Below are 24,729 nucleotides of genomic sequence, written 5' to 3' on the forward strand. Positions count from 1 at the left end.
CTGATCCTAAGAATGGTCAGCCTGGTATGTAAGAGGCTGAATGGAAGTGACCTGCATCTGCTAGGTGGGTAACTGGTGTGGTGGAACTCTGGGGACAAAAGAATGTGGGGAGAACAAACTCAAGGAAATAATCTTTCTAATCACAAAGATCCTAACTCCTCTGGTACTGTAGCACTAGAGTGGAATTTTCAAAAGTACCAAAGTAACTTGAATGACATTTGTGCTCCTGTGTCACCCTGGGGCTTTGGAAAATTCCACGCCCTAGAGCTGTAGTATCCCCAACCGTACTCCAGCCTGAGTGAAAGGACCTAAGGTCCCTATCTTATGTTGGAGGGGCTTCAAAATCTTAATCCCTTGATAGCTGGATGGATAGATAGAGTATCTTCATCCCGATAAGCCTAGGTCTTTGTTTCTGGCTGTCAGCTCCTGTTTCAGAATTGTCAGCTAGAGAGAGTCACTTCCAGGCCAACCTGCCCCATTCACTCTTGTACTCAATCAGTCCTCTGGGGACAAAATTGCACCTCTGCATGCACAAATGGGCTGAGGGAGGCATAGCCTCTGAATCTGCTACAACAGAGCCTTGGGGCACCACAGTGATGGTGAAAGCTACCCATGGGGTGGCAGCCTGAGACATGATTTGTCTCACCATGTTAATAAACAGTTTTATTTTTCTCTGTTTTCTATGTTTTTCATCCAAGCTTTTCATGGGTCTTTTGTTAACTGTTTATCAACACCAACATTCAAATATATAATCAGATACTGTGAGATGTATAACAGTATATTTACATCAGGATTTGTCTATGTACAGTAAAGATCATGTGTGGGGTTACTACATTTAATTATTAATAAATTCCAGTGTTGCATTTCCTCCACTCTACAACAGGCTGCTAAATGAATGCACATTTCCCTGTCAAAGAACATCCAGTTACCTCTTGTATAATGAAGTCAGATGAGCTCTGCATTCTCCGGCGTTTCACTGGAGATTTTTGTTGTGAGTCAACCATAGCCCTGTATGTCATTGTCTGCAGTTCATAATCCTGTAAAAATAATGCAGTCAGAAAAGTTATCAGCACTCTCTATCACACTGACATTAAATAACGTATTTATAATGCAATTTAGCAGCAGAGCACCACTGCTTGCATGTTGTATCCATTGTACAATACCAGTATACATGTAAAGGACACATTATCAAATTAAACTCTATTATATGTGTATAATTTTTCTTACCTTTACTGAAGCTGAGTATTGCTCTGAATATTTCTGGCATTCATCTATTTTATTTTGTTTCATTTCAATTTCAGAAACCAGCATCTGTAAAATATATGTGTATATCTTCAGCATAATAATAATAATAATTAATAATAATAGAAATAATAATCATAATAATAATGCTTTTCTCTCCCTTTGTTATGGCTGATAAGTATTATTATTATAAGAATTTCTAAGTTTCCCACCATCAAACTATTTATAGCACTGCTTGCATTTCACTGTCCTATAGCTAGTTGGAATCCTGGGTCCTGATCGGAATCCTAGAAAGTCAATAGAAAGACTCCCATTGTCTATAAGTCTCCAGGACCTGATGGAATTCACCCAACAGTTCTGAAGGAACTCAAATGTGAAATTGCAGGACTACTAACTGTCATCTGTAACCTATCATTTAAATCAGCTTCTGTACCAAATGACTGGAGGATAGCTAATGTGACGCCAATTTTTAAAAAGTGCTCCAGAGCTAACTCTGGCAACTACAGGCCAGTAAGCCTCACTTCAGTACCGGGCAAATTGGTTGAAACTATCGTAAAGAACAAAATTGTCAGACACATAGATGAACATAATTTGTTGGGAAATAGTCAACATGGATTTTGTAAAGGGAAATCATGCCTCACCAATCTACTAGAATTCTTTCAGGGGGTCAATAAGCATGCGGAAAAAAGAGATCCAGTGGATATAGCGTATTTAGATTTTCAAAAAGCCTTTGACAAGATCCCTCACCAAAGGCTCTTAAGAAAAAAAAGCAGTCATGGGATAAGAGGGAAGGTTCTCTCATGGATTGGTAACTGGTTAAAAGATAGGAAACAAAGAGTATGAATAAATGGTCAGTTTTCAGAATGGAGAGAGGTAAATAGTGCTGTCCCCCAGGGATCTGTATCTGGCCCAGACCTATTTAACATATTCATAAACGATCTGGAAAAAGGGGTAAACAGTGAGGTGGCAAAATTTGTAGATGATACAAAACTACTCAAGATAGTTAAGTCCCAGACAGACTGCGAAGAGCTACAAAAGGATCTCAAAAAACTGTGTGATTAGGCAACAAAATGGCAAATGAAATTTAAAGTTCATAAATGCAAAGTAATGCACATTGGAAAACATAATCCTAACTATACATATACAATGATGGGGTCTAAATTAGCTTTTACCAGTCAAGAAAGAGAGCTTGGAATCATTGTGGATAGTTCTCTGAAATCATCCACTCAATGTGCAGCGGCAGTCAAAAAAGCGAACAGAATGTTGGGAATCATCAAGAAAGGGATAGATAATAAGACAGAAAATATCATATTGCCTCTATATAAATCCATGGTATGCCCACACCTTGAATACTGCGTGCAGATGTGGTTGCCCAATCTCAAGAAAGATATATTGGAATTGGAAAAGGTTCAGAAAAGGGCAACAAAAATTATTAGGGGTATAGAACGGCTTCCGTATGAGGAGAGATTAATAGGACTGGGACTTTTCAGCTTGGAAAAGAGGTGACCAAGGAGGTATATGATAGAGGTCTATAAAATCATGAGTTGTATAGAGAAAGTAAATAATGAAGCATTGTTTACTCCTCCTCATAATACAAGAATAAGGGGCCATCAAATGAAATTAATAGGTAGCAAGCTTAAAACAAACATAAGAAAGTATTTTTTCAAGCAACGCATTGTCAACCTCTGGAACTCCTTGCCAGAGGATGTTGTGAAGGCCAATACTATAACAGGGTTCAAAAGGGAGCTAGATTGATTCATGGAAGATAGGTCCATCAATGGCTATTACCATGACGGGCAGGAATGGTGTCCCTAGCCTCTGTTTGCCAGAAGCTGGGATTGGATGACAGGCCATGGATCACTCAATGACAACCTGTCTGTTCATTCCCTTTGGGGCACCTGCCACTGGTCACTGTCAGAGGACAGGGTATTGGGCTTGATGGACTTTGGTCTGACCCAGTATGGACGTTCCTATGTTCTTATTGAGTTCCATGTGATTTAGATCCAGGCCGCTGGTAAAATACTGTAAAAATAGTGTCTGCATCCTGGACACCTGCAAGGCTAAAAGCTGCTACATTTTTAGCTAAAGAGACAGATTCTTTAATGAGGGCTGTCACAGACTCACTTCCTCTGTGGATCAGGCACAGATGGTGACCTGAAATACACACTATCAGGGGATTACATAAACATTTGGTTGCCAGCCAGTTGTTTGACTGTGGCATGTTCATACCGCTTTATTATTCACTATTATTGAACATTCACACAAAGTGGTTCTGTTTGCCTAACATTTAGGGAATGGCTGTCCTTCCTGGTCTCAATCCTGTAAGGTGCTGAGCACTCTGGTGACAAACCAGTAAAGCACTAAAGCACTCCCTTAACTGTAAGCACACAAGCAGTCCTATTGAAGTCACAACACATTGCCTTCATGACAATGCCATTCCAGGAATGTGATTAGTTTTTGCTAACTGTGTTTGCTATTGAATGGCAACTGTCTATGGAGCACTGGTGTGTGGCAAGTTGGGATGCACTCCCAATGGCATTATAGAGGAAGGATAGCCCAGAGGTTAGGACACTAGCCTGGGAGTTGGGAGAGCTCCGCTTTGCCACAGACTTCCTGCATGATGTTGGGCAAGTCATTTTGACTCTCTGTGCCTCAGACCCTCATCTGTAAATAAGATTAACAGCACTTCCCTACTTCAAAGAGGTGTTGTGAAGGTAAAAGACTAGTATACTCGGTTACTAGGGGTCACAGAGATATCTGAGATAGCTAAAGGGAGATTGACATCATTGCTTTAAAATGATCTTTATATTTTTTTCTTTTGTTAGTAGAGTCCCATTAATTTTTTTTATATTTTATATTTTGGGGAATTTCATTTTTACGATTTTATCCATGCGAAGAGGAGGAGGAAAGGGGTCCTGTCCGGGGGAGATGAGAGGCCCTGGAGGGGGGAAGGATTGTTGTACAGTGAGCCTGTCCCACACTCACCCAGAAGCACACGATTCCTGTCCATGGGTCCGGGCCCACCTCCCCGCTCCAGGTGTTGCGATGTGGCACTTGGCACTTCCCCTCCATCATGATGACAGAGGGGCGGCTGGACCAAATTTACACAAGTGATGCTGTGACCCTGTACCCTACATAACTGAAGCAGGGAGCTGGGCCCAGATCTGAGGGACAGGAGCTGCTGCTGTGAGGTGACTTTTTCATTTCAGTTTGGTTTATACTTTGTTTTGTTTTATTTTATTGTATTTTGCATTTTCAAAAATAACGGGGCTCCAGTTATTAGTTTCAATACTTTTCCCCAGGATGGGATTCCCTTTTTGTACCTTTTGCTGGTTCAGCTGTTTAGCCAAAGCTTTGCTGTTTTCTGGTTGGTTTTCTTGAATCTTTCGCTGAGTATCTTCCACTTTCTGAATCCAGGTATCCAGTGTATGGTAAGTATCTTTGTAATATTTCAGAGATTTACTGATACCCTCTAAGTCACGCAACCTGGTTTAATTTGAGAACAAGAGATGTGATTGGGGAGAAGGTACTGTAAAAAATTATGTAAGTCAACATAGCCTTTAAGATATCAGGTGTCACCATCTATCATCATAAAAGGAAATTTAATAATTTTTACTAAAATATATTAATGGCAGTTTCTACCACAGAGATCCCCAGCTTAATGACATTCCATAAAGATTAAAGAGGGATTTTCACACTAGAGAACACTTGGAAGAGGGAAAGAACATTTATACTAGAAACAACTGACTATGGGTCAAGCCTTCAATGGGCTTTTCTGTTCAGGGAAGGTCCAGTCACAGCAGAAACACTGCGCATTTCCTAAATTAATGAGCCCAGAAGCAGAAAGACCATGCACTAGACACAACATTCCCCAGCACACTGTGAAGAAGCCTCTGCAGAAGCAATTGTCACTGCCATGCAGAAGGATGAGAAGTGGATGTGTTTTAGGTGTGACCAGTGGGTTTGGTTCTGAGCACAAGTCAAGAGGGCCAAAACCTGCACTGAAGGAGACCAGCAGACCACATCCTCTACTCCTCCCAAGCCAAGTAGGAGTTGGCACAAACGCAAAGTCTTTAGCTGTCCAAAAATGCTAATGTCAATTATCCTTTTGGGGTAAATCCCTCTTTAAACCATATGATTCTGGAAACTACTGAAAACTCACTCAAGTCTGTGGGCCTGCCATTTAAACCAAACAGGCACAGAGACTGAAGTGGAAACTGGTTAAGACTCTTCTATTCTGCAGTTAAATGGGAGCAGAGGGGCAAACAAAGGCAACCTGTGCTATTTCCTGCAAACTGATTTTGGAGTGCTCAGAGTGCTTGAGACTCATCTGCTGTAGTCCAAACAATGTGCCTAAAACCCATACAAATATACTAACCAAAGAGACAGCAGAGACGTGGGTTCAGAGCAATCTGCCTGTCTGTAACCGTATATTTAACAACTCTGGTATTCTGGTTTGTAATACCTACTTTTGAATCTGCCTTACTTTCAACAATGCTAAGGGCATTCTCTGTGCATGTATGTGTGTGAAAAAGAGCGAGTGTGACAGTGATTATGTATTGCATTTGAGGAATTATATTTTGGTATACATATAAACAAATAACAGAGTAAACAAAATAACAATAAATGGTGGGGGGAAAAAAAAAGGAAAGATGTTTAATTGGAGCCAATATTGACAAATATATGTGTATAGTGAGTATCACTGTCGAACAGTTAGGAAGTAGGAGGGTGAACATTTGCAGAAAACAGTCTGTTTACTGCCACAAATTGCAACGACCACAAGCTGTCATATTTACCCTAGAAGTCACTGTGTGTTAACAATAATCTGTCAGCATATTCTACACAGATGTCATGTGAGGAGAGTGTTTGGTTCATGTTTGCCTTGTGAGCGGATAGGGACACTTAAGCTTTTCAGAAAGCTACTGTTTTTTCATTTAAATATATCACTTTGTTTACCAGAAAACAAAAAAATTAAGAGTGAAATTTAAAGATACATACACTGCAGTTTAATTTCAGCCAAAAAAGGCTACACATGCCAATTGCATGTTTCTTATACTCAAAAACAGAAGGAAAGTGCTCTTCCCCATAGTTTTTGTGAAAGCCAGTAGCTTGATGGCTAATAATCATACTGACATTGAAACTGTTTTCTTTGACTAGATGCATTTTTGACCAGGTCTTGCCAATCCCTTCTTTAGTTTCTGGCAATTAGAGGTAGAGGCAATAAAATTAGTTAATTATATCCGATTAGTTAACTGATTATCAGTTCCTGCATGGATTGGACTAAGAACGTAAGAACTGCCATACTGGGTCAGACCAAACGTCCATCTAGCCCAGTATCCTGTCTTCCGATAGTGGCCAATTGCCAGGTGCCCCAGAGGGAATGAACAGAACAGATAATCATCAAGTGATCCAGTCCCTGTCACTCATTCCCAGTTTCTGGCAAATAGAACCTAGGGACACAGTCCCTGCCTATCCTGGCTAACAGCCATTGATGGACCTATCCTCCATGAATTTATCTAGTTCTTTTTTGAACTGGTGGAATAACATAAGGACATCTGCTTTTAAGAAGGGAGAAATATGAAAGTTTGCCTTGTACAGCATTGTTTCATATAAACAGCAGTATTCTGATACTTCTCTTCAGAGATTCCAGGGTCATAAACTAAAATAAAGAAAATAGTTTTAGTTTGCAAATAATGTTGTTCTCCCTTAATTTGTCCTTAGCTCTAGACAGATAGAATTAAAGAGATTGAAAACAAAAGGATATGAGGTTGGTTGGGAAAGCATTAAGATGTGAACTTCTTCCCTGTGAGAACAATGGATAAGCGCATTCCAGAATACTGTGTGTGGGTGTGTATATTATATATATATAACACACACACATTACTGTTTGTCTGTGTGTGCGCGTGTACATGTGTATAAAAATATTTGAGTAATATTATCCAGGGACATCACCAAAATCTAATCAAAAAGTCACATTTCATAGAACAAATGAACTCGAGTTGCATCATGATATTGCATGAACATAATGGAAGGTCAACAGGACATACTCCAGGGGCAAATTACTGGTTCTTGGCCAAAACCTGAAGTCCTTATTTCAGTTCTTATGCAGACAAAATTATCACTGAAGTCAATGGGAGTTAAGGACTAAGGACTTGAGGTCTTAGGCCCAATGTTCTTTAACAAGAAGTAAACATAAATCTGACCAGCAACTCACAAGTGAAGGTTATCTCATCATTCCCACCTATCAGTACTAACTAGGGGGCAGCAGAAAGCATTTCCCTAAGACAGGAGGCCCTGATATGCAGGCATTTTTGCTAGGGGAAAAGGGCAGCATATCTGTGCTGTATCTCGCTAACTACTAAGTGTTATGGTAAAGCCTATATAGCATAGTGTTAAACTGAAGATGTTACACACACTTAAAGTTGTGGCTCTTGTAGAAAAAACTGCAGGGGATCATGTGAACAATGGCAGCAGCACAGAAAAGATAAGCATCCACCATGTTAGCAAGTTTCCTAAATAGTTAAGAAATACATTTCAACCCACGATAATGTTCATTTTTTATTGCTTAAGCAGAAGATAAATTAGCTAAGAAACAACATCAATAGCCTAAAAGATGCTTTGAACACACTACAACATGAAGTGGTACGAACCGGTTTTCAATCTGAGAATGAACATTTTGCCATCTCTCAGACAGCTGATCAGCTTTCTCTTTATGCCAGTCAAAGTCAAGATCGCGTTCCTTATGCGTTTTAAACATTTGATCACTGATCGCTTTGGCTTTCTGCAGTTCATCTTCTAAGGCATGGAATACCTCTCTTTTCTCATCCACTTCAGACCTCCACAGCTAATATGTAATAAAGGATAAGTAAACAAAGTATAGCACTATGTGTGTAAATCAACACATTGCATATCCAGTTTTTTCTGGTTGTTCAGTTTGCTCCAATACCGAAATGACTATGAAACAGCTGTGAACTGAAAATTCTGGGTATAGGAGTCCCAATGCCCACACAAATCAAGCACATGGCTTGCAAATTAGCAAGCTAATATTTGTCTAATAAACTACAGAGGTCACTTAAAAAATCTGTCAATTGTAAAATAACATTAGCTTGCAGTATTTAAATGGAAGTATAAGGGACTGTACAAATACTGAAGGAAGCTTTTCTATTTATTTAAGAAAGTGGCAAAGTTTTTAGGGCAGCCAGTCTTAATGTTGCCTGGAATCTTCCAATAAAAAACAAAAGTCACTAACTCTTTTGTTGCTGCAACCACACACTTTTGGAGCCTCAGATATTCCAAGACACTTACTCTGCAGTGTTTCTCTCTGCACTTGGGAGGTGCATTAGCACTCCTGTTTTGCATGTTATGTGCACAGCTCATACTAACATTTCCAGAGTTATATGTGTATGCAAAATGCAAACTTCTGTAAGTATAAAGTGTCTGTGAGAATTATTTTAACCTACCAAATAATACATTTATTTTCTTATCCTAATTGCCCAAAGGATACAGATTTGTCTAATGTAGCAATCTTAAAATGTACAATCTGCTTAAAAGTAGAAAAGAAGTCTTTGGCTGCACCACAAATGTAGTCTAACCAATGGGTTATTATAAAAAGACAATTATTTTACTATACATTATTTTACAATTTACCTATAAAGAAAATATAGCAAATTCATACCTTTAATGTACCCATAAGGTTCTCAATATTATTCTTGTCAGCAGTGACTGCTTCTTCTTCGCACAGTTTAGTCTCATAAAGTTTTACTAGCGCTTCGGCTTCTTGAGTGTTTTTCAGCACCAAATTTACAGTTTTTAACCTGAAACAGTAACCTCTTGTTAACTAATCGTGTATTGATAATATTCAAACTGCTCACATTTTTCAGTCTTGCTCTGTGATGTCTGATAACTAGTAATCCTTTTTTTCACTGTAATGACTTTGATAACTCTCTTACCCTTGATCAGTATTATTCATACTATAAGTATTACTATACTATAGTATTATTCATACTATATAATGACTATAAAGTCATTTTATAACTTTACTGGGTTTTTTATTTACTTTCATTTGGGGCAAAAAAGGTGTACATTAAAATGCATCAAGTAGGAAGTGACGGTTTATTACATACTTTTCTATGTAAATGGAAGACATAGAGTAAACTTGATTCATATTCTGAATGATGACATTGAGCTCAGAACGCAGGTTGGGGACAGAAGGTGAACCAGCAGCTTGACTGAAAAACTCTTCACATTTATCTGTGATCATTCCCAAATCATCCTTCAGTCGATCCAGCTCTTTCTTTAGCGTCTATAAAATGGAAGGCAATTGACAGTATTTATTTATTCTACATCAGCCTGACAGTGTTCATATATCCTAGACATTACTTAGAGTAAACTTCTGTTCTTAATATTATTTTTATTTCTGTGCTCTTTGTTGAAAAAGTGAGGACTGTATGTGCAGCATAGAAAGATGGAAGACTGGCTATTGATTAGTTCCTTTACCTCCACCGATATACGAGAAAATCATGTAGTCACCCCACCCTTCTGAGCTGAACCATAACATGCAAGGATCTGGGTCCATTTGTTTCAAGAGAAAACTATTCGTTTTGGAAAACCACCACTTCCTAGTTGAACCATTCTTTCCGAATGACTCACCTCTTGTTCCGAGATCCTAAACACACTTTCATGTAGGTCATCCCTCTCCAGCGGAGTCCGAATCTGTCGGATCAAACGGTCCTCACAGCTCTCCAAGCGAAGTCTGATGTTTCTGACTTCTGAGATGTACAGATTGTAAATGGATTCCTCCTGCTCCTCTGTTGAAGTAACCAAAGGCGCTGTTTAGGAAATGAATCTAAATTGCCATATCATACTTCTCCTCCTCCTAACAACAGATTTTGTAATACCTCAGAATATTACAGCTCTTTCAGGCATTGATTCTACTCCCAGAAAAGCCAACAGGAATTAACTTTAATGGGAATTGGATCAAACCCGTAGTCCTTAGCTGCTACTAGATCATCTCCTTGCACTTCCAAAATTAATGTCTATCAGATTCATAGATTCAAGGCCAAAAGGGATCATCTACTTTGACCTCCTATATAACACAATCTATAGAGCTTCCCCAAAATAATTCCGATAACACAACTTGTAGAGAAACATCCTCCTTGATTTAAAAATTGTCAGTGATGAAGAATCCATCACAAATCTTGGTAAATTATTCCAATGGTTAATTACACTCATTAAAAATTTGCACCCTATTTCCAGTCTGAATTTTCCTAGCTTCAACTTCCAGCCATTGGATCGTGTTATACCTTTCTCTCCTAGATTGAAGAGCCAATTATTAAATATTTATTCCCATGTACATACATATGGATTATAATTAAATCACCCCTTAACCTTCTCTGTTAAGCTAAACAGAATGAGCTCCTTGAGTCTATCACTATAAAGCATGTTTTCTAATCCTTTAATCATTCTCATTGTTCTTCTCTGAACCCTCTTCCCAATTTATCAACATCCTTCTTGAATTGTGGGCACCAGAACTGGGCACAGTATTTCAGCAGCAGCTGCACTAGTGCCAAATATAAAGGTAAAATAATCTCTCTACTCCTACTCAAGATTCCCCTGTTTATGCATCCCATAATTGCATTAGCTCTTTTGGCCACATAGTTCATGTTCAGCTAATTATCCACCACAACCCCCAAATCTTTTTCAGAGTCACTGCTTCCTGGGATAGACCCCCTGTTCCTGTAAGCCTACATTCTTTGTTCCTAGATGTACATGTTTACATTTAGCCATATTAAAATGCATATTGTTTGCTTTCATATTGCTTGCATATTGTTTGCCAAATGATGCAGATTCATCTGAACCAGTGACCTGTCCTCTTTGTTATTCACCCCTCCAGCAACTTTTGTATCAGTTGCAAACTTTACCAACCATGATTTTTTGTTTTCTTCCAGGTCATTGATAACGATGTTAAACAATGTAAGGCCAAAACCTGATCCCTGAGGGACCCCACTGAAAACAGACCTGCTCAATCATGATTCCCCATTTTCAACCGTCAGGGCTACCATCATCCCCTTTGCATGCACACTGGTGAAGTGAATGACTATACTTCTTCCAGCCAGATGATTTCATTACTGCTATTGTAGCTAACCTCTAATGGATTTCTTCTTCATCACTGTAAACAGGGATACAGTAAAGGACTAGCCAACCCTGATTACAGAATGAGTCACACCTGAGATCAGGATGATTGCCCTACAGAGAGCAGCAGGAGGCTGCAATGAAGGGGGGAAGCTCAGGAAACTGTTGAAAAACTGCAGTGTGAAAGACTCCTGCATGGAAGACCCTGAGACCAAGGGAGCTGTGACAGCAGGATCCCAGGGAGCAGGAACCTCCTGTGAGGAAACCCAGATGGCATTTGAACCTAGAAGTTTGGGGACCTAGCGGCTAGAGCCAGAAGGCTAAGCTCCAGCTAGAAAAAGCTGTGAGGATTGGCTGTGAGAACAGACTGGGACAGAAAAAGAGCTCCACCTGAGACAGAAGACACCAGAGCTAAGAATGGATTTTTATGTGGTGATGGACTTTATTTTGGGACTCTCTGGACTGTTAAGAACTATTTCTGTTATTAAATCAGCCCCAGGCATAGGGTGTTGTTACTCATGTAAAAGCCTGCATGTAGTTCTTCAGGGGCCCAACACAGGGGGCTAAAAGGGGCAGGGTGCCTGCAAAGTGACGCCTGGTCACAAATGGGGGCTCATTAAATGGCCACCGCACTACAATCACCTATCTAGTATTCTAGTTACTAAGTACAATATGTCTCTGCTTATTTAGCAAACTATAGTGGCAATTCAATCAGTTTTATAAACTATTTCACTTCTGTAAGTCAATAGTTACTTGACAGCATAAGGTATCTTTTCAGATTACCTAAGCTTTCATATTTCTGCATCTTAAAAGCAGCCTTATGATAGTAGCTTTTAAAGAGTGGCGATGGGATATTTTGCAACACTAGGACAGAATGCGTGAGACATTTTTCTTGTGTAATGAGTCAAATACTATTCTAATTCTGTTCTGAGCTCAGTAAGATATTCAAGATATATTTCAATCCATCAGAAATAAGACTATGAAAAGCTAGACCAAATGATGAGCTGCACTCCAGAGGGTAAATTATTCTTCCAGGAAAAATGTTTTTTACACACCTTTGAGTAGTACTAATAAATCACCTTCAACTCTAGTAGAATTTACAGCACAACCTGTCTAAATGATCGCTCTTTATTCATTTATTGTAGCTGCCTGTCTTAATGATGTTAACATAATAAAACATGCAGTGCACTGAAGTTCACATTTGGAAAGCAAAAGATTCATCAGGTATCATAAAGCCTCTTTTAAGGAAACTTTTACATATTTCCCAGTGAGTTGCTCTTACCTCTTTCTGCAGATTTAAGAAGCTCCTGATAGTATTGCTTGCAGATATTAACCTCCCTTTCCAGATGTGCTATATCTGAGCCTGAAAAGATTTTGGAATCCTGGCTGTCTTCCAGAAAGTCATCAAAGCGGGACTGTAAATTGCTTAAAACCTGCTGATGTTCTCCTGGCAACATTGTCTTTATCTAAAAAAGAGAACAGATCAGTATAAATGCCAGACATTCTTGTCAAGTGTACAGATGATAAAGGTGATACAACTTCTCTAATTACATATACTGAATTCAACATGGTTTGGGGCAGATGTAGCCATTACAGTACTTGCAGGGTTGAGGGACTGTAATGCCATATCACCCTAGAAGGTGCTTCAGGAGGGAATGTGCATTATGAAGTAGAAGAGGATTGTATGTCCACTGGACTGAGGAATTTGTGAGATACCAATGCAACATAAGTAGTGGAGTAGAAAATGCAGGAAAAAAAAGCTTCTCTTGTGAAGCATTCTAAAATATTCTAGCCTTTTCAATGACCTTGTATAGTAACAGTTGCTTGTGTCCTTCCTCTGCAAACGCTTCACTGAGAGCCAACACACATAGGTCAGTAAAAAATTATTCAAGTGTTTGCTAAAGCACCCTATGTACCACAAATTGTCATGGGCTCAATGTGATCATGTTATAATACAAATAACAGAACATATTACTCTCATAACAGAGCACATGCTTTTTATCACCTATGTTCAGGATTCAGAAGAGCAAATACAATTTGGGAGCACAACTGAGATCAACTCTGGCAGTTTGCACTACTCACATTTTCTCTTTTAGAAACATGGGGGAAGGAACCTATATAAACCCTAGATTCATCAATGTCCTGTCCTACCATCATAGATAGTGTGGGATAGGCCCACCTGATCTTAACAGATGTCCCCTGCTCCACAAAACGTAGGGAAAAGCTCAGGGACCCTACTAATATGACTTGAGCAAAAATTCCTTCCCAGTCTGAAATTGGGCAATACTGTAACCAGTTGCATATGAGCAAAAAGCACCATAACTAAGCATCCAAAACCCATTCATATTCTGAGATAAATATTTTGAGCCCAACTCATTGTCCATTTTTCCCTCAAACCATCATCTGTATATGGATGTGTGATGGTCAAGTTACAGTCCAATTGAACGTTTGGCTTTCCAGCACACATGTCCATGGATAGAGGAGAAGCATCTATGCTTTATTTATCTGTTGCCTTTACCACTATTTATCAGAGGTGCTGCTGACCCACTTACTAAACCATAAAGGGATGGAGCTGCATTAATCTGACTTTGCTCATTCCCCTCAACAGATCCCAGACAGACAGCTGTTCCTCTTCCCCAAGCATTTTCATATGGAAGTCAATCCTGCCATCTCTTGGGGAAATTGTGTCAATGACTATGTAAACGTGCTAATGGACACCCATGAGATTACATGGGCTTCCAAAGCTTCAGTGCACTCATGATTCACAGCTCTGTGTTTCTTTCTCTTCCAGCACAGGAAACTGGATCCAAACATCAAACGCAAGCTACATCTGGGTGTGAATAAGGTAGTGTCAAGGTAGTATGCAGTTCTAAGATTCTGTTGGAGCCATTGGTATTCCTGGGCCCTCACAAAACAACAATCACAATCATAACAACAGCTGGCTGTTCATGCATTCTATTCCAAATTCATATTTGATCTTTTATGCCAGCAATGGGATAGGCCTATGTTATACCAGAGACCATTTCTCCTCCCATGCCATGTGGCAATCAATGGGGAAATGGTTACTGACCCAAACATGGGTAAGAAGCAGGGCATTTTCGGTGGAGGTTGCTGGTTCATTTGTATCAAATAGAAAGGGTGAGAAGTGTGCGGATGACCCCTCAATATGTGTACTGCAAATGTTATTTGCAGCAAATTGAAGAAAGATATATTAAGTATTGTGTAATAAACAGTCTCAGGTAATATAAAGGTAAAACACGATTTACAGAAGCAGACACTACGTTGTTCAGTGGTCTGACAGATTGTTTTAGCCAAAGTGTTTGATATTTTGATTTAAATCAGTATTTTGTTTAGAACAAACTAATCTTAATCAGCTCTTTAATAATGAAATAATATAGACTATCTAACAGGGTACAATTCTGTAGCATGGAGTAACTAAAATGCACCCTTATGCAGGCCTCAGAGACTGAACATGGGGCTTGCAATTGCCCCAATCATTAGGAGGTGAAGCTGCAGCATAAGAAAACTATATGTCAGAGTGAAGGCTGCTTAGATCAAGATGGAGTACTGCACACAGTAAAATGGAGACGGCACTGTAAGCTGTCTCTCTCCACATTGAAGTTGTGAGCGGCTAAAAACTTCTCCAGTTTACAATAGTTTCTGTAGTTGCAGTCTTCTGGGTATCAGTAAGTTACCAGTGTACACTCAGATGGACATAGTTTGGTGCAGTACCTACCGAAGCAACATTACCAGCTCGAACAGTTTCAATTTCATTTGTCAAGTAGTGCCAGGAAACCATGCTCTTCATGTTTATATGTGATTCATGCCAAAGGGCCAGTACATTCTGAAAATGTTGTTCAATTCTGAAACGTACAAACACAGTTAGATTAGAAAAACTGACTGAAATTGTACTCCCATATGAAAAGGGGAGAAAACACAAAGAGCATGAATTATTTTTAAGCTGCCTATACAAATAAGTTCAAATGAAAATGACTTCCTCTGCCCTAATCACAAGACAATATTCCCTCCCTAAAAAACTAAAAACAACCAAGATATTTATTACAGGAACTACACACTTTCAGCTGTTTTTAGTTTGCTTCTACCTGTTTGCAGTGTCTATTGCTTCTTTATTTGGTGGAGGAACTGTAAAGCACACAGATGGAACCATGGCCTCATTACCACTTGGACTAATGACTTTCCATTTGGCACGATGGGAGTTGCTCGCTAATACGCATTCGTCATCTTTGTAAATGGTTATCTAGTTTTAACGGAAAAGCAGAATAATTTAATGAGCTAAGCATTATAAACTATTCTTACAAAGCACTTTTGTAAATGGTGTCACCAAATAAGTGACACAACAACAAAAAACAACAATGCAGAACACAAGCATTTGCTCTGTTTACTAGGGTGGAAGATATTTACAGTCTTGTGTTTTCCAGGAACATGTAATTAATGAAACTTTAGCTGTCTCCTCACGTCTGTAATTGATTTTAGGAAATTCAAGGTTCTAACCTCAATTTGTCTGTAGTCACAGATGGCTTTAATTGGGATGGATGTTTTGAGTGGACTATCAGGATTCCTTGGCTTCAGCTGAATTATTGCCTTTGCCTTCCCCACAAGGCCAGCTACTGTGCTCTTGTACTGCAAGAGTTGTTCTTTTTCTTCCTAAACAGCAATTAAGAAAATAACAAAAATCAGAGGTGGCCAGAACTCAATGCTGCTTCTTTAATGCTTTTAAAGCTTTTGTCTCTGAAAAATAACATGTTTCACATGAACAGAAATAACTCCATGAAGTAATCAGTTTCCTTTAATATGCACTATTGTTTAAAAACGTATATTTTAAAGGCATGGAAGTATTCCGTAAACAAGGACAAATGGATAAACTCGTTTAATTAGACATTCTGAAATTAAATTTTATAGTTTTATTACTTCCCTTTAGTTGGGTAAATTGTTTACAAATTTGATTTTTAAATCCAGATAGGTGTTACACAACTCTTGTTTAATCTTATTTTTTTGTCAACAAGATTCTTGAATTCTTACCATGGACTCCTGAACAAGATCTTCCAGTTTATGAAGGCTGCTGGACCTATCACAACTGTACTTTCGCTGTATGGCATCTTTTAAATTCTTTAAATAGTCCATGGCTTCTTTGGCATCATTGAAAAACTAAGGTAAGACACGTATTTTGATTCATTAAGAACAACACTGAAAGGTTTACTAAGTGTTAAGCCAAAATTGTTGTTTGAAGAAACCACTAAATGGTTTTAAAGCTGTTTTATATTTTAAAGTAGCTTGAATTTCAAGGGATTGAGTTCTTGCAGTTTAAGTACCTGCTCCTGATCTCATAAAGGCAGACATGCATCACTGAAACATCATGGAAAATCAGTTACTGCACACGTTATCTGAAAACAAAATCAGTATCCCTATGTCTGTACATTAGTTAATTACTGTTCCTGTGAAAAAAGAAAAGGAGTACTTGTGGCACCTTAGAGACTAACCAATTTATTTGAGCATAAGCTTTTGTGAGCTACAGCTCACTTCATCGGATGAAGTTGCATCCGATGAAGTGAGCTGTAGCTCATGAAAGCTTATGCTCAAATAAATTGATTAGTCTCTAAGGTGCCACTAGTACTCCTTTTCTTTTTGCGAATACAGACTAACACGGCTGCTACTCTGAAACCTGTTCCTGTGAAAATGATTTTCAAACAGTGATTCTGCTACTCCTGGAATTTACAGCTATTAAGTTTTAAAAAACAGATTATAAAATAAAAGTTATTAAATGTAGCAAACAAGCTATACAAAGTAGTATGTCCCTATGAACATTATACAGATTAGATGGAACCTGATTCTCCAATGCCTTTTTACCTTTTGTAGCCATTTACATGAATACAAAGTGGGTGAGCTATAAAGCCCTACCATTCTGATTTGTTGCAATTTACATTCATTTTGCTCTCATGTGCACTAGCATAAATGACTCCACAAGGTTCAAGACTGTTAAGAATACTCTCTCTATATTAAATATAAAAAATAACAGAGTTCTTTCTAAATCAGACAATGCATACTAAGACCTTCCATTACTGTGTATAATAATTAGTAGATTAATGATCGTTTACTAATCATTTAAGAGGAGCTATAGTGAGAAAGGTGACTATAAATGGCAAAACCTTAGTCAACTCATCAGTTCCCTGTGGGCCTTCTTTGCCCTGCACTGATAATAACGTGTGTTCTGCTGTTGTCTGTGCAGCCCTGAAAGAATGAGTTCGATTCTGTTCTACCTGGTCCATCATCAACAAACCTGGCAACCTGAATCCAGTTGCAGAAGCTGTATTAACTATTATGATGTCCGAGGAAGAAAGAACACTGCCTCTTTTCCAGATCCTGGACTTATTTTCAGCTCTGACATTTAAAAAAAAAAACAACCTGGCCCAATACTCCCTTGGTGTAAACTGACATAACTCTACTGAAGACAATGGAGCTACACCCGCTTATACTACCTTGGAATCTGGCCCATGCACTGAGTTATAAATGGAAAAATTGAGCGAATTTGATCTGAAAGTTATTGAGAAAGACTAACCAATATTCTAGACTGACTGTTCTTCCTGTCACTTTTCTGACTATAATCATGCTTTAAAGTATTACAAATTTAATTGTTTGACTTACTTACCTCAAAATAAGCAGCATTTTCTCTCAAGTGTTGTTCAACACAGTGACAGAGCTGTAAAATCCAGCTCCACTGTGTTTGCATTGCAGCTCTATAGGCCTTAAAGATGAAAAAAGAAAGCATTTTAGGAATGAGTGCAGAAATTAAAACATGTACATTCTTGCAGACTTTAGGAAAAAATAAGAATAGTGTTACAAACAAAAGAGTCTGGTCCTGCCCTCCTTATGCAGGCACAACTGTCCTTCAGACAGTAGGAGTTTTGCCTAAGTATAGAGTAAAAAATCAGACATAAAATGTGGTGCTGTATGGACAATAAAAAATGTTTTCTGAAGCCCTAATATGTGCATATATATATGCTTTTTCATAACATTTAAAAATAAGTTTAACTTTACTAATGTCTTTGTCTCTTAAACAATGTTTTTACTACCACTTCTATAGAAAACTGGGTGCATTGCCCTAACATTTGCCAGCAGAGGGTGCTCTAAATATTTTTAAGTCAATCAGAATTGTCTCATGTAGAGCCAGACCCATCCGACTGGCACAGAAGGCAGAGAGGTCTTCCAGTGACTGGGTGGATTGATCCATTAATGCTTGGCGAACACCCCAGTGTGCCTGATTAATATGAAAAGACAGTTTCTGAAGTCTTGTTATCTGCACATACTAGGGAATTAAGAAGGCAGTAATTTTAAATATATTACAGATGTGTGCCCGCACGCGCACACACCCACCCTGTACTGTTTAATGTAAATGACTATAATGTAACCTATCTACCACCATACTGCTTTGTCTCTGTGGTATATATGTTTATTAGACTGATATTGAGTGATACATATATTAGTAACAGCATACCATTTTAGAGAAAATAATTCCCACACTACCAAAATACCATTCATTACCCACATTCAAGTGAAAGTAAAGGTAAGGAAGGATTTTTCTTCATTCGTTTCCATATTATGAAAAATAAACTCTTTAAATCAAAGAATCATAAAATCCAGAGTTGGTATTGATCCCTGAATGGATTAGCTCATCCTCCTGTATTATAACTGTTTTCATTGGTCCTATTGTAGCACCACTTTACTGTCTATTCTTGACATGAGTTTCTGAAGGGAAAACAATCTGACACTCTCCTCTGGAGGCTTGTAAAAGCACCTACAGTAGCTACAATATTTTTTATGTAAACAGATTACCTACAATATAGAGCCTGATTCAAGTCCAAAATAAATCAGTCCACTTTGTTACATTCCAATGTCAATACAATTTCTGTAATTTATTGACAATAAGGTCATGAAACCAAACCCCAGACCTTAAAAGGAAGCAATATGATAAACTATTTGTGACTAGAAATGCTTTAGGGATACCTTTTCCAGCTCAAAGGGAGAGAAAAACAAATTGAGGGCTATTCTATGCCTTCAATCTGCATGTGCAAATCCCATTAACATCAATGGAAATTGCATGTGAGAGTTGAAGGCAAAATATGGTTGCAAGGGCCCATCGTGGAGTCCTTAATCCTTCTTCTTACATTTCAATGGGAGCTTTGACTAAGGGCAAGTCTAATCGACTGCATTACATCAGCGCAGCTGTACCGCTGTAGTGCATCTAGCGAAGACACACTATGGTGATGGGAGAGCGCTCTCCCATTGACATAGCGTGGTGTGGACACCGATTTAAGAAGCTGTAACTTACATTGCTCAGGTTGTAATCACACCCCCGAGCAATGTAAATTACATCGACTTAAGAAGTAGTGTAGACTAGCCCTAAGTAAAAACCAAGTAGGACTCCAGGATTTAGCCATAAATGTTTAAAAACACTTATTTCTTTGAAAGTGAGGCACAGAGCCACACCAGGACATAGAAAAGAAAAAAACTCTTATTGTCTGAACTTATTAACAAATATCCCATCAGCAAAAAGTCATGAAGACTTAAATCACAATATTGGTTTCCGGTTTGTGTGCTATACTTCTTGACTTACCTCAATAGTTAGCCTTGCAGGGTGATTTTCAAGGAGTAGCTGCTCTGCTATTTCCTGAACTGATTTAATAACTTCTTCTTTTTGATCAAGTTCTCTCATTAAATCCTTTTTTTTTTTTTAAATAAAAAAATGAGATATTTTAGAAACTTGTTAAATTATTAAATGTATTTTAATTATTTCCTTTTAGATTACATTAGCAATGCTTACTGCATGGTACTCCTTTTTTCGTGATATACTGGAATTTCTTTCACTCCAGTCATACGCAACCTCCTCCTCTTCTTTTTCATTCAGCCATATAAGCTCTCCAGTGGCACGGGACACAAAATTGTGCAGGGTATCAAGGTGCCTTTCCTGATTTCTTGATGTATTCTTAAAAAAAAATTAATTTAAAAACCCTGCCATTATCAAAGCAACACACATTTAAAAGTTGAACATCAAAGAGATATAATGATCTTACCAAGAGTTTTGCATACTGACTCTCCAGTTTGTGCAATTTTTCTGTATAACTGAGTTTAAGAGGGGCAGTCATTTGGATCTGTGTACAGTAGATAAGGTTAAAGGACAACAAAAAGATTAGCCACATTAACAGTTATTCTCAAATATTAGATTAATTTGTATAATGCGAATTCATCGGGCAATCATACATAAAACCAAAGAAAGGTTCTGAAATCCAAGTGCAGTTGTGTAACCAGTAATCACCTCATGAGTAATTCAATTAAAAAAAGTAACCTCAAGAAATAAAAAGTACAGTGGCGTACCTCACTGATTTTAGCTTCTTTAAGGCTTGATTCAAAATCTTCTATAGCTCTATGGACATTTTTTTGATTTTCTAAATGGCTTTCAACGCTTGGCAGATCTGAACCCCATTCTGTTCGATCGAGTTGAACCTTATAGACAAAAGTGAAAAAATAACCAAAGCTCCTCAGAAAATAAAGGAAATGACTAAGGTAGACTAAGAGGTGTTTGCATAAAGACATTACCTGCATTTCATCTACCCAGTTCAAGAGGTCCTGGACAAATTTCAGGTTGACTTCTTCTTCTGTTAAATTTTGATCAACAAAAGCTGATTTCATGAGGGGCTTTCGGATTTGCATCAGCTTGAGTGTTTGCAGTGCATTGGTGTCAACTCCTGTTACACAGGTTTGAATTAGCCGTGGTGGAAAGCATGGTGTATAAGCTGGTGTGATTGCCGGAGTCAGTCTTGAAGTAAGACCTGATGAAAGGCCTGATGTCAGACTGGAAGAAGTCAAAGTAGGTGTTAAACCCTGGGTCATTCCAGAGTTTAAATCAGGGTTTAAGTTTGGTGCAAATCCTGAGTTTAAGCTTTGTGTTATTCCTGAAATCATCAGCTTTGTCTGTTCTGTTGTCAGTGTGCGCCCCTTGCTGAATACTGAAGAACATTCCGTCCTTAAGGCCATAAGATCATCTCGAAGTTTAGCAACCCTATAAAGAAATTACATTTACTAAAGAAAACAAAACAATCTCACTGACAGTTTGTGAATGCATTTTTATGAAACAATATAATTAATTGAACTATAGCAATATAAATGAAAGCTATCTTGTATGCTTTACATATTCTAAACATAAATTTACACTATTAGTACCTCAGTACTATTATTTACTATAGACTTTACTTATTACTACATTAGTTCCTATATAAGCTTTCTATATTAGCATATTTATATTATCTAGTAAACAGCTCTAAAAGTAACTTGTATGTACTGTGTCACCCTATACATGCATACTTGTGTGTGTTAGTATGGACAAAATCCTGGCAATAACGCAGAAAACCAACCTAACATGTGCAGTAGCATGTACCAAATGCAAAGTCAGACACAACGAGCAAAAGAGAAATCTTGCTGTTGCAAGGCAGGATACTACATGCTGGGGTGGATTGATTAGCTGCAAAGTTTTGTTTACCGCTCAGATATCCTGTGCTTGCTCTCACCAGATTCAGGTTAAATTCTGCCACTCTTTGGGAACATGTTGCTTTTCCATAAAATGACACCCTATTACTACAGTGAGGGTTTCTGGTTGCACAAACTGCTGTTTGTGAACTGACGTTAGCCTGCTACTACCTTTCCGGGTACGCTGGAACTACTGACGCAAATCATATTTCTATTTATCTAGAACAAAATTAGTACATTTTAAGGGTAATCATTTTAAGCACAATAAAAACGCCCAAAATGTTCAGACTTGGGTGTCTGATAAAGTTAAACACCTAAATGGCACCCAGATAAGTGACCTGATTTTCAGAGGTGCTGAGCATATGAGCACATGCAGCTCCCATTGAGTTCAATAAAAGTAGTTGGCACTCAACACCTCTGAACATCCAGTTATTTTTATTTGGATTGCCAATTATGGATTTAGGAGCTTAACTACAGGCATTTAGGTGTGACACTTTTGGGCTACAATACACATACACAATCTGTATTTATACACTTAAATAAAAGTATGAAATACCTCTGTACCAGTTGATCTGCCTGATAATATTTTCCATCAATAAGAATTTGGGCATCAATTACTTGTTGGCGCAGAAGATTCTCACATTCAAGTATATATCCAGCTATCTCTGCTTCATTCTGGAAATGTAGCCCTGATTCTAATCGCTTGGCATCCTGTGTTTTGGAATGATAAATACCAGCAATTAAATCCTACAGCTAACTGGATAAGTACTTTGTAGAGATTTCACTTTCACTGTAAGCTATTTTTTTATCTTAAATAATTACTAGTAAAACCCTAGCAGAATGAATTCTATGTAATGTACAGTACTCTCTTCCAGAAATGTTAACTAAAGAAAAAAAATGCAGAAAAGGTGAAAATATCAGTTACTCAAATAGTCAATCAAAAGTTCTGAAAGTAAGATTTAAAAAACTGTAAAGGTTTCAGTGCCAAAAAGTTCACAAACACACCCAGAAAGAGAATTCATATTTGACTTACAGACTGCAGAGCATTCCAAGCAAGTATCAGTTTGTCTTCACAGCCCAGGATGTCCCGCTGAACTCTGTTTGCAATCTGCTGCAACATTTCCAACCTAAAAGACACCACAGACTATTTAAAAAAAACGTTTTTTAGTATCCACATTGCAATGCAAAAGAAAATATCTTGCCTCAAACGCCAGTATTTATGCCAGTGTACCTAGATTCTTCTAACGTGCCATTGCTAAAGCTGATACAAGAATTAATCAGTGTTGGGCCACAATTCACAGAAAGGAAATTCTCATTTGAGTCAATGCTGGTTCGAGTGCCAGTGCTGTTGCTAAACAAGGAATCGCTACTGTGGTAGCCATAACTACTGCTGTTCATTTTTACACCAGGAGCACTCTCCCTTTGGCCATTTACATCTATTGGAAAATGGAAAAGGTAAAAACTCCAGCAAAATGTACAGCTTCCAGGGATGAAATCTCTCTACTGGCTTTTGAAACCCCCAGCATTCCTTCTTTAAATAGGTTTCAACATGCACATCCAACACCCAGCAAGTAATACTCGGATAGCTCTTCAAAGGATTTTACCTAGAGCTATGTATGCTCGTTTGAGTTTGGCTTCCCTACGTTGCATTAAAAAGCTCTGCAAGTATGGACTAAACAAAACGACGAGGGCGTCACCGGGAGACAGAGGTGCCAAATATTTAATATAAGTCTCAACCAATTTCAACAAGCTAAATTATATTTATAATGATATTATATTGAATTCTAGGTAATGTACAGTATTCTCTTCCAGAAATGTTAACTAAAGAAAAAAAATGCAGAAAAGGTGAAAATATCAGTTACTCAAATAGTCAATCAAAAGTTATATTACAAGCTTGCTACAGTGTTGTGCAAATATTGAATTAAAGGTTATATGAAGAGAAGTAAAAAGAGCTTGGTTCAGCACTGTACAATTCCAGATTTATGCTGGTGTAAATCCCCTGGTTTTAATGGAGTTACGCCAGTGTAAAACAGGAGTAACCCATCAAGCCCATAACTGGTGAACTCTATACCCCTGTACACTGTCCAATCCATTACTATTATTCTGCTGTCCAGACAAGCCCGTTTATTTTATTCCCCTGTCCCACCAAGCTGTAATCCTGAAGACATCACCTTACTTTCTTCAGCATTCTGACCTGACAGCACCAAGGCTTTCTTACCAAAAGGAAAAGAAGGCAAAACGAATCTTCTTCTTGGTTTTTATGTATAAATACATGTATATAAAATTCATTCAGTCTTTCATTCTTAACTAAATATTTCCCCATTTTAACTCCTGCTTCCAGCCCGCTATAAAACTACATCCGTATTACAGCGCTGCTGCTTTAAGAATATAAAGGACACAGGCTACCCTTGCAGAGACTGAGCAGGCTTATCTCTATGATGGTTTCAATCCCACTAGCTTGACAAATAGGAACCCCAGTTTGGCCCTTGACCACGACAGGCAAGCTACCAGGCTTTCTTCACCCACCACATATTAACTGGGATCCCACGTTCCAACCTGCCACTAGCTACCCATGCATACTGATGTTTTCCTAATGGTCATCAGCCGAAGGGACAGGGTTTTAGCAATTTACCACTGTAACAGGGTGGTTTGCCCCTTACATCTGGAGGCCTGGGTCAAGCCAACCCTAACTGCTGAAGAGGCACACCGGAGAGAGATCAGGTGGTTTCCCTATTGAAAGCAGCAGTGGGTGCAATGAAGGAAGGATGCTTAGGGAGATTAGAGACTGCTAGAAGTGAGCATGCTCTAGCAGAGAGTCCT

The 24,729-nt window shown here is 38.4% G+C and overlaps 1 protein-coding gene across 2 annotated transcripts in view; it reads right to left on the minus strand.

The window, feature by feature from the left end:
• DST (dystonin) overlaps positions 1-24,729 on the minus strand; it is a 473,375-nt gene that overhangs the window by 179,063 nt on the left and 269,583 nt on the right. Inside the window, exons 1-21 of one of the 2 annotated variants that reach the window (XM_084622758.1) lie at positions 23,141-23,403; positions 22,943-23,036; positions 22,466-22,620; positions 20,983-21,445; positions 20,761-20,889; positions 20,460-20,537; positions 20,210-20,371; positions 20,003-20,107; positions 18,038-18,133; positions 16,414-16,539; positions 15,886-16,038; positions 15,477-15,631; positions 15,110-15,236; positions 12,656-12,839; positions 9,892-10,049; positions 9,366-9,544; positions 8,918-9,056; positions 7,893-8,086; positions 4,566-4,728; positions 1,228-1,311; positions 930-1,037 (exon numbers count right to left, since the gene is read on the minus strand). In XM_084622758.1, the coding sequence (XP_084478884.1) occupies positions 930-1,037; positions 1,228-1,311; positions 4,566-4,728; positions 7,893-8,086; positions 8,918-9,056; positions 9,366-9,544; positions 9,892-10,049; positions 12,656-12,839; positions 15,110-15,236; positions 15,477-15,631; positions 15,886-16,038; positions 16,414-16,539; positions 18,038-18,133; positions 20,003-20,107; positions 20,210-20,371; positions 20,460-20,537; positions 20,761-20,889; positions 20,983-21,445; positions 22,466-22,620; positions 22,943-23,036; positions 23,141-23,307 (3,219 nt within the window). In that variant the 5' untranslated portion in view covers positions 23,308-23,403. Of the gene's footprint in view, positions 1-929; positions 1,038-1,227; positions 1,312-4,565; positions 4,729-7,892; positions 8,087-8,917; positions 9,057-9,365; positions 9,545-9,891; positions 10,050-12,655; positions 12,840-15,109; positions 15,237-15,476; positions 15,632-15,885; positions 16,039-16,413; positions 16,540-18,037; positions 18,134-20,002; positions 20,108-20,209; positions 20,372-20,459; positions 20,538-20,760; positions 20,890-20,982; positions 21,446-22,465; positions 22,621-22,942; positions 23,037-23,140; positions 23,404-24,729 lie in introns of those variants that run through there. The other variant, XM_084622757.1, reaches the window with a different exon arrangement.

This window comes from Lepidochelys olivacea (genome assembly GCF_965140295.1).
Source record: "Lepidochelys olivacea isolate rLepOli2 genome assembly, chromosome: 3".
In the NCBI taxonomy this organism is placed as follows: Eukaryota; Metazoa; Chordata; order Testudines; family Cheloniidae; genus Lepidochelys; species Lepidochelys olivacea.